The 11,109-nt window shown below is 30.6% G+C and overlaps 1 protein-coding gene across 1 annotated transcript; it reads left to right on the top strand.

The window, feature by feature from the left end:
• Positions 1–552: 552 nt before the first annotated feature.
• On the top strand, positions 553–10,046 carry LOC110672198 (uncharacterized). The gene is made up of 12 exons (XM_021834913.2): positions 553–838; positions 1,148–1,212; positions 1,930–2,028; positions 2,331–2,463; positions 2,774–2,833; positions 4,022–4,081; positions 4,430–4,552; positions 5,357–5,428; positions 6,542–6,679; positions 7,156–7,311; positions 8,625–8,729; positions 9,796–10,046. Exons 1-12 carry the CDS (start codon positions 614–616, stop codon positions 9,826–9,828), a joined length of 1,269 nt encoding a protein of 422 aa, XP_021690605.2. The 5' UTR covers positions 553–613; the 3' UTR covers positions 9,829–10,046.
• The last annotated feature ends 1,063 nt before the right edge of the window (positions 10,047–11,109 follow it).

The raw sequence follows: 11,109 nt of genomic DNA, 5'->3' as shown, positions 1-11,109 counted from the left end.
ATTATAAAATTTAAAATAATTATATATTTATATAAAATTAAAATTATAATATATATATTTATATGATTACATGCAACTTAATATCATTTTTATTTATTTATTTTTTTAATAATTTTAATTATAAATATATTAAATTATTTTATAATTTTAATTTATAAGTATATTAATACATTATATAATTTTTTATTTCTTAATTATATATATAATAATTAAATATTATATAATTATAAAACAATTAAAAAATATATAATATAGTTATAGTTAATATAAAAATATATAAATTATTATTTAATTTTTTCTTATTTTAAAATATATACTATTTAATTTTTTATTTTTAATATGTTTAATTATTTAGTTATTCCATTAATTATTATATTACTCAATAAATTTTTAATCAGTTAAATTATTATTTAATTTTTTTTATTTTATGAATAAATTAAATATTTTAATAAAAATAAAATATATAAATAAAATAATTTATTTTTTAAAAGTAAGATTAAACAGTTAATTTTGTTAAAATGTAAAAGGTGTATATATATATATACACACACACGCTAGACTGCCAAACTCTTATCTGCTCCTGTCGTCTCTTCCGTCGGCGTAGGCCTCAGCCATGTCAAGAGGAACAGAACGTCTCATAAAGAATGTGAAGCAGTTCGCAGACAGGCAATACAAGCACATAACATCCCATTATGGCCAGCAATTGATTGACATTTTCGAGTTCCCAATTAAGGTGGTCTTGTCTCCTTTCACTCTTGCCTTTGACATTGCTGGCTCTGCTCCTCGCGGCTTTGGTGTCCCTGAGCTCATATCCAAGCTCTCTTATCTTTCTGTCTTTGTAAGTTCTCATTCTCTTCTACTCTTTATTTATCTGTATGCTTGTTACTTTGCAAATTTCGAGAAATCTTCAATATTCACTTCTACTTGTCATTTCCTCAAATGGCTTTATGTATATACACAGTTTCCTGCTTTTCTACATATCGATTTACGAAATTTATGTATGGGTTCATGTCCATTGACTGCTAAAGTCTTCTCGCTATCCAATTAATTGATATTTAAATAAGTCAGATATATTTGCACCTAATATCGAATTGAATTGTTGATTGATGCATGGAAATAAATATATTATTCCTTGTCTTGATTCCAGGCTGTTGCTACGCTTGGAACCTACGATATTGCTTTGGAGCTGGGAAAGAAGGTGATATGTCAAAGGTGCCTGCCCTTACTTCATGTCAACAATTTATGCTATTCCAGTGCTATTGGGACTTGCTATTGTAGTATCAACTCTGAATGCTGTCTTATATGACTCCCAGGCTCTACAAAGCTACAAGTTATTTTATAGGAGATTTGAAAAATCTGATTTTATATCTTTGTACAGAATAAGGTTAACTTTGACTAAAAAAGGATGTTACTGCTTCAAATGTTTTATGCATTTTATAGTGATGATAACAGTGGCGGTTCATGAGGAAGTATTAATTAAATGTTTGAGGAATCATCACTTGTAACAATGTAATACATTGATTGATTTTTTTCTCAAATATTTCATATTTTGTACATGAACTGTTGATCTGCATGTCTTTCTGTCTCCCAATTACATATTATTTTCTGACCTTAAGTTGAAGACCTACAAGTTCATGTTTGTTATTACCTGAAGAAAAGCAGTGCATAGACTTTAAATGGGTTAAATATGTTTGTTATTACCTGAAGAAAAACAGCAAATGGATTTTAAAGGACTAAAATTATTAATATTTCTTACAAAATTGAATTGAAATTGCAATAATCTGAAAGCAATTGGAATTAGAGAGTAAATATGTCTTATTTACCTCATTATTTGTAATCAGCATGGTTTTATTGGAAAGTGGCAAAGAAATTGTAAAGGCTAACTGAAATTGAGTGACATGTTACATGATATTTGTTTGCGTAATGCAGGAATTGTCGGACTTGCAATGGGTGGCAGGCATTGCGGTGTAATATGTGCAAAGGATCAGGGAAAGTGCATTACCAAGTGAAAAATTACACCTTAAGGAGGTACCTTATTGCCTTAAAGGCCACGAAGATAATGAGAAACTGATAGAGAGAAAAAGAATATCAAACATGTAACACAAATTGATATGGATTAACGTAGTAAATAATGAGTTAGTAACACAACAGCACATATAAAGTTCAGTGCATTCAAAACATAGAGCTGATTGGAGGAAAAAGATTTGTGTCTGACCTTTTATAGTTTGGAAATGAGACTAGCTTGACATGTACATTTTGCAGTTTGTCTATTGGGTTATCTAATCTATTTTCATATATATATATATATATATATTTGGATCATTTTGCAGTGGAGAGAAGGCAACGGCTGAATGTGTAGCAGATGCTATTGCTGACAACCGAGTGGAGTTGGTGCACCTTCCATCCACTGTGGATCTTAATATTCCTTTGCCATCTAAAGACTGTCCAACTTGTGATGGAACGGTGAGATTCATATTTCCATGCATGATTTAAAGATAGTCTTACTCTACTGGTATATCATCATTGGTGCCTTTATATTAAACATGATCAGCCATTGTCTCGTATAATGAAAGGTTCTTCTCACTGATGATAATTTATTAGTCAGATGAATATAGAAATGGGAATTTCAACATTCTTGAGAACTTTATTGGTTCCATTGATTCAAAATAGTGGTGTTAATATGCTACCTCTCTTTGAGCATAGCTCTGCAAAGAGTTTCTCAACATGAAATGTTAGGTTTTGATCTTTGATGAGATACTTATTTATGTTTCAGGGTGTGATGGGCTGTCCTGAATGCAAAGACAAATTACAAGTCAGGATATCTGCAGATGATGTGAGTTGATTTGCTCCTTTTTTTTTATTTTATATAAATTTACTGCCTTAGTTTGAATGAGTTATGAATGAAAGACAGTCATGTGATTCATGCAGTATAAGCTTGAGTACAATTATCATCTAAAACTAGTATGCATATAATTTATTTCATGTGTTTGGAGGATACAACTTAGCTAACCCGTTTTCTTTTCCCACCCATCTATTTCTTTCTTATTAGTAGTTGTACTTTTGATGGCTCAAAATGTAACCAGAATTTTAGAAACGTGTAAAAACTTTATTGTCAACCAAGATTTTTATGCAACTTTACAACAACTATTGTCTACTGCATTGTATTTGTTCTTCTATAATTTTTCCTGGGGAGGAGAACAAATATTGCCAAAGTGATGAGATTCCTTGGGGTATTATATCATAGGAATCAATAATCATGTGATATAGATAGCTGACCTTACCTTAATTAGGTCGTAGAGAAGATAAGAGAATATTGAAATGAGAGAACGGAGAGATCAAAAGATCAACCAAAAGTGCAGATTTTCTGGTTACGGAACCAATTTTTTTTATTCTCATAATTCTGCCTCTAAAACTGAACATTACAGCTCTATTTATACAATAAAATCTTACTAGAATAGGGTATTGAGCATAAATCCCAATAGAATAAGGTTTTGGGCCTTCTAAATAAAGTCTAACATAATCAGAAGATTAAAAAAAAAAAAAACAACCCAATCCTAATAGAATTAATTTTGGCCATTCTAATTTGAAGTTAAATTTTTTCCCCCTGCATCATCATGTTTATTGATGTCTATAGCCTATGCTGTATAAAAAGAAACTTTTCCATTCCCAGTTTTGTTGTATAAATTTGCAATCTTTAAGCCCTAAGGGAAAATAAATTGTGTCGATTTGTTCCATTCAGAAGGAAAAATAGCAGAAACTATAATCAGTTTGCTTTGCTAGGAAGTGCTGGTGAAGTTATTTGAAGTGCAGACCATGATTGTGATGATTCAATCTCATTGCTCAGTTGCAAGCAGTAACAAATTGGGAGAGTGTGTTTATGTGGCTGAGATCATTTGCTTTGGATCCCTTAGTTGTTTAATAAAACCCTGTGCTTATATCTTATTGTGCTATGCTGTAATTGTCTTTCTGAAACCTGATTAAGAAATTGTCCATCCTTATACAATTGATCATTTTTGTGCAGATTATGGAACCTCCATGGAAAGCCTATAACGTCTTGAGAAAGATGGACTATCCTTATGAGGTTAGCATATTGTCCTATTGTGATATATTTTTGCATGAAGTGACTGTTATCATGATTGTAGGAGTTTGGATGGGTGTATAGTATTTCATTGTAATGTTCGAAGGCTATTAAAGAGAAATAATCTGGCATAGTCAGTATGGAAACTTGATATAGAAAAAATATGATTTACTTCTATTGTAGTCAGTCCTCCATGCTTGGTGATTACACATTCAATGCAAAGTTATCACTACGATTTTTTAGTGGTGAACTAGAGGGTAGCAAATAATTTTAGAAGTGGTGGTTTGACATGATATTTATTTCTTGTATTCTTCCATGGTGGAATAATCTTGTTTCTGTTCGCTGTTTCAGCATATAGTAGACAGTATGAAAGATCCCAGTATTGCTGCTTTTTGGTTATTTTCCTTACCTCAAATTGTGGGTGGATTCAACTATGATGATGATGTAAAGCAAAAAATTTGGTGGCAGTACAAGGTTCCTACTTCATTGTGCTTCCTTTTTTTTTTTTTCAGTTTTTTGGTGCTATGTTAGATCTTAAAGTTTTCCACTTTCACATTGTCTATTGTTGCTCAAAAACTCTGCGCTTCTTTGACTCAATATCTACTTCTTTAGCCTGTGCCAAGCAACATGGTGGTTATGTCATGTAAATGTATTATTATCTATTTAACTGTTCATTAATTGTTTATTTATTTATATTTGGTGGGATATTTGTCTAAAGATATATGTGGTGGAAATTTGTGCTATACATTTCTCCACTTCTTATTTATTGTGCCTCTTTTTCTTGAAACTAACCTGAGGGAAGATTGAAGCACCTGTCAATGTCCTTGGAAATTTTATCCCATATGTAAAATAAAAAATGCCATTGTCAGTTAATCGCTTATACTTCACTGAACTAAGACTTAGTAACAAACTAGTTGGGGTTGGCTTGGCTATATGGATTTGTTCCACTCAGTTTAGAGCTACATCTTTTGAAAGATCTAGAGCATTGTCAATTAATTTCTTATTTATACTCTTATAATAATCTCCTTTTTTATTTTTTAATCCAACTCTCTAACGTCATTGCTATGAAATTGATTAAAATTTGAGGCATATTCAATCTTCTACTATGTAATCCTCTTTCTTCTTAGTTAAATTTCTTTTTTTTAAAACAAAAAAAGGCTGCATCTTTTTGCTTGTGTAAATAAAAGTTAAAATTAGTGTGACATTACCTTTATAACAGTTTGTTAAAGTGGATTGATGCCTTGACATTCTTTAACAAATTGATTTCTTTTTGTTTAGGAATCTGTGCGATATGATCAACTACGAGATTTGGTAGCAAAGCGAAAGCCAGGGTGGGAGCACTTGCAGGAAGTAAGACAATTTCCTTATATTAATTGTTTCTGTTTGAAAGTTTGTTTTGACACAGTTAATGTATGACTGAGGTTTACTGCAATGATATTTAAGGCTTTACATTTAAGATTTCCACATGGATACTTAACAATAAATGTTAATGATGGGAAAAAAAATGTTCATGATAAGACAGTGGTGCTTTGATCGTGGTCAAATAGATATTAATAATAATGTGTTCATTATAAGCTCTCTTGGTAATAATCCTTCTTGTGTAATCATGAACATTTTATATTTAAGTAATTGCGAAATCAGAAGATAAATATTTCATTCACCTTATTGTAAATCCAGCTAGCTATATGCTACTTTTGTAGTTATAGCTTCAGCTATTGAGAGCTTGTCATTCAACAAAACTATCCCTGCTCGAAGCACCTGAAATATACATTTTTCAATTGAGTTTGGGATGTTTGTCAATTGCAGCCTAAAAGGTATGAAAATATTAAGTCCTTCACGGAGCATTTCTTACAATTGCCAGCCAAACTTTTAATTGACATCTTTCTCAGCAATTAGGTCTCTGGATTCTTTAGGTCTTTCATGTTCAGGATAAAAATGGTGGGAGTTTATTAAACCAATTGAGAAGAGAAAAAAATATCTTCCATCAACTTATTGACCACTTCAACTGATAGAAGGGGGATAATTTAGGAACAAAATAAATAGCCAGCTTTTCCTAACCATTTTGTCATTATAACCAGAGTGATGATTAGTTCTGAAGCATCAAAGAATGGTACTTGGATTAGATGACGTCACTTGGGCTTATTTAGGAGCAGAATGAACATCTGCCAAGCCATGAGATATAGCTCATTGGCTTATTATTATTATTATTATTATTATTATTATTATTATTGGATTTAGTGTTGATAAAAAGTTGATACTTGAGTTAAAGTTTCTAGATGTCCATTGTAAGGTGTAATTCATCATTGTGCAATTCTTTTTCTGATGTCATTCCTAATTGCTTTTCTTGTGTTGCCAATCAAACACTTTACACTTGGAAATTTAATTTATATATACTTGGTTCATTGGCATATGCTTCTTTTCTTCCAAAAAATTTTAAGATATTGAATTTATTATCATCCACAGGCCTTGATATCTATAGATCCTGTCCGTGCCAGAGAAGATCCTGTGATTGTGAAAAATATCCCATACTACAAGGCCAAAAAGGCACTAGAGGTAGAGGTCATGAAATTTGACCCTCCACCACGACCACAAAATTGGGGCGTGAGTATTTGTCATCTTCACTCTATCCATCGGTTCTTATTCTTCAATGTTTATAATGATCAGGCAAAAGAAAAGAAGATTCAGTCACTAATTAAACAATGAGATCAACAAAAACTCCCATGAGTTCTCCTTTCTTTTCATTAGCATGAAAATATTTGGAGAAAAATGGAAATGACGAGAATATGATTCTGTTTGGATATTGAGGTGACAATTTTTTATTAGACCTACATAATCCGACCCGAATCCACATGCAATTGCAACCTGCAATGACCTAAAAATTGGAGAGTTGGTTCGGGTTATACTTTGTAAGTTTTACTATTTGAATAAACTATTAAACAAATATTTTGATAATGATAGCTTAAGCTATATTTTTTAATAATAATTTTTTACTATTATTTTATTTAAAAAAATTAAATTAAGATATTAATTAAATATTTGTTTGAAAGGCAATGTTGCTAACTGCAGTGTGTTGACAGGAGCTGGACCTTCCATTGAATGCATCATCCTGGAGTGAGGAAGATCTTAAAAATCCAGAAAAATTCTATGAGATGACTGTTCTTCTGAATGCACAAAGAAAAATTGCTGATAAAATCTTGGATGCACAGTGGGAAACTAAATGGCGCCAGGAAAAGGTTGGTATAGCTTTCATCTTCTCCCCACTCCATAATCTTTTTGCATCTGCACTTCATTTTATATTTTTTAAGATGCATATTTCAGATTGTCATTTCTTCACTATCATGCAGTGGGACAATAGTGTATTAACATGTCACCCTTTTATTTTCGAAGAAACTTTTTTTATGGTCTGTTGTTGAAGACAATCATAGAAATCTTTCTTAGAAAGACAAAATATCTGAATTGTTGACAACATTGTATTTTTTGCTATGTTAGAGAGAATGGGCATAGGATATTAGTTATTAAGAAATTAAGCCATTTTGAAACATCAATTTTGTGGATGGCATTTGTTTATGAAAATATTAGAAAGTTAAAATGAAATCCAAGAGAAGTTCAATACTGTAATTGAGTTATTGTTATGGCACAATATTTTGAAACTGGTATTTTGCCTACTCTTGTGAAGATGTATCTGCAGTGCCATCATAATTTAAAGTTTGAAACTTAGAATCATGGCCATCCGCCCATCCCTACTGCCCTCTTAGCTACTTCTTAATGAAACATGGTAAAGGTTCTTCCGTAGCTGTTTGTCTTCCCACGTTTTGAACACAATGGTCACTTGAAGTAAGTATTTTAAGATGCTTTGTTTAGATTGTTTTCTCTGACTGTTTAAGATCGTAAGGCGCAAATACAAAAATAATACTACAAATGTTTGACCTATGAAAAATCTTTAGAACGATAATGATGTAAGAAATCCTAAAGATTTTAGGACTATTAGGACTTCTTATTTTAGGAAAAATTAAATGGTAGTTTATTTTATTTAAAAGTTAGTAGTTTTATTTGATTTAATTTGTGATTCCTAATTAGAATTGGAATTAGCCTTCCTAGTCCTAATGTAATTAGGTTTACGAAGATCTATAAATAGGGCCTAGGATCTCTACATATTTAGAGTTTTTTTTTCCATGAGTATTGACTATTGATTTTCAGCAAATAAATTGAGAATTAGTTTCTCTTCAATTTAAGAATTTGTTTCTCACCTCAAATCCCCCAATACCTTATTTTTTCTACATCACATACTTGAGGAGAGTAAAAAAAAAAATGAAGTTGAAACACTTGCATTTTTCTCATAACTATGAGCTTCCAAATACTTGTTTACAACACTGCGAAAGTTTTGCCATGTAGCGCTGCTCTATGTTTGATCCAGCTTTCTTCATCTTCTTTTCTTTTTCCCCCATTTCTTTGTGCCTCCCTCCTCCCTTCCTCTCTCTCTCTCTCTCTCTCATATTGTAAAACCTCATGATTCATCAACATCACATGTGATTACTTTGATTTGCAGTTGAATGAGATTTTGGAGGAGAAGGTGCGGCCATACATTCAGAACATCAACAATGGGGTCCTTTCCCAGCCTATTGTAATACAATCACAGAATAAGGATAAAAAGGTTTCACCCTTCTTTTGTTTTAAGTTCTAAATTGTTTACCTATAATTAGATGGGCTCAAAGTGAGTAAAAGTAGGAAGATTGTTATCTGGATTGTTACCATCATAATCTAATATAGTGATGCTATTCATTTTTCCATTTCATGGAAGGACCTGTTTGGCACTTGAAAAACACAGTTGTCTTGGTTCTATGTTTAGACATAATTATTTCTTGTACAACTTGTGTAATTGAAGGCGCAGCAATCTGCATCCCATTCCCCAACATTAGGAAATGAATGTTTACCCAACACATCTGAATATGTTATGTGCTGCTACTTCCTAGTTTTAGATAAAAATTGCTCTAGTTCTAAGCAAATGCATATTATAATATTAATGATGTATGTTTCATAAAAGCCCACTGTTAGGATATACTATATGCCAGGTAATGCAAGTATACGGTAAAACAATAATCTTTTTCTTGTTCTGTTCACCAAAGTGATATGCAGTTGGGACATATTTCTATCGTAGCTTCAGTTGAGACTTTAGACTTAAAGTAGATTTCATTTGTAGCATTTATTGAATTGTTTTGGAAAAAGAAATATGCTTTCTTCAATTTCTTTTCTTGGATGAAAAATATACTTCTGAATACCAATAGAGGGTGAAATAACAAGGTGGTGCATGCATGCATGTGTAAGTAGCAGTTTAGATGACACTTATTTTCTGATATTTTGTAATGAAGTCTCAGATGTGTACCAACTACAGCTAATAGTTTTTGCACTTGATCCTACTCGTGGTCAATTTATTATCCGAGTACAGTTTTAGATAGTGTTAACCTCACAACTGCGTCAAAGGGTTTTAAGGAGCGCCTTATATTATGGGTAGCATCCTTTAACTACATTTTCTCTTGCCAAGTGAGGTAGGTGCCAAAATTTAATCCTTCCTGTTGTCTTGTCCCACCATTAATTGCATATAAAGTTAATTCTAGATTTCTTTGATTTAGTCATATGTGAGCATATATGGTGGTAGTGCAACTGTTACAAATTTGTTGAAATACTGCAACTTTTGCAACTTCTGTTTCTGTTTGTTGCAGGGTCGTCGGCAAAGGAGATGGTGGTTTTTCTGAGTTGTGTTAGCCATTTTTGCATCACAGTAGTGTCTTTTGGTGTATAATTTGCAGTTCTCCCAAGTCCTTCCTCTCCTCTCTCTCTCTCTCTCTCTCTCACTCATGCACACATCTATATTTTTTTTTGTACTTGTGTCGTAGCTTCACCTTATTGTTGGATGTATGTCGATGAATTAAGACGTACAATCAATATTTCTTCAGTATATTTTCTTTCCTAAGGAGTTTTTTGCACAAAGTAATTATTAGACTTTATGATTTATTAGTTGGGAATTCAATTTAAAATTTGCTACGACAAACAGAACCATCAATTGTTGTGCTATGTTTGAATACTAAAATTTAAAATCAGAGGATTTAGATTTAATTTTATTATAATTTATTAATAAATTGTAAATTTCAAATAATATCATTTTATTTGTTAAGAATTTTTGGAGTGAATTAGAAATAACGCCGTTTTATAAATTATTTTTAAAGTCTCACTCAAATAAGATGTTATTTATATTTATAAGTCCAATATATATTATGACTCAGAATATATATTTTTATCAAATTTAAATTTCATATTTTAAATTCTTTCGTACATTATATCTAATTAATCAATTGTAATTTTTTTAATATTTGAGAAATTAGCTGGGAAATTAACTTTTTATAAGAATTCAATTCAATAGATTTCGTTTTTATTCATTTTTATATTTAAAAACTTAATAGTAAAAAAAAAATTAACTTAAAAAATTTTTATTTTAAAAGAAAAATAAAAATTTTACTAAACATAAATACTTTGTTTGAAAAAAATATTTATAAAAAAATTTTAATTTAATTTAATTCTTATATAATCATATTATTTTTAAATAATTTTTATTTCTTTTAAAATTAGTTAAATTAAATTTTTGTAAAATTTCAATTTTTTTAATCAGAAGAATATAATTGTGTAAAAATTCAGTTTTTTTTTTGTTTTGTTATGAATGATTTTTTCAAAATAAACCTTAAAAGATTTTGTCTTAATTGTGAAAAATATTGTTTCTTTCTAATATCTAATAGTTAAATGCCTACATCCTATGACTTATTTGGTTCAGTTGGCCAATTTTTTGAGAAACAAACTTCTCAATGAGTAATTTAATTGGGTAAGTTATTTTCTATACAATTAGGAAAATGAAAGCTTTAGCTTTTCAAAAGGTCAAAATATACAACCAATTAAACAAGTAAAATTTTAATATTTTCTGATAATTTAAAGTTTCTAAAGTGAGCTTACCAATCCACCAATACCTAAGAGATCTTTTTTTTTTT

The sequence above is a fragment of the Hevea brasiliensis genome, chromosome 15 (assembly GCF_030052815.1).
Source record: "Hevea brasiliensis isolate MT/VB/25A 57/8 chromosome 15, ASM3005281v1, whole genome shotgun sequence".
NCBI lineage: Eukaryota > Viridiplantae > Streptophyta > Magnoliopsida > Malpighiales > Euphorbiaceae > Hevea > Hevea brasiliensis.
The sequence above is the reverse complement of the archived record's forward strand: the minus strand, read 5'-3'. Positions and strand labels throughout refer to the sequence as shown.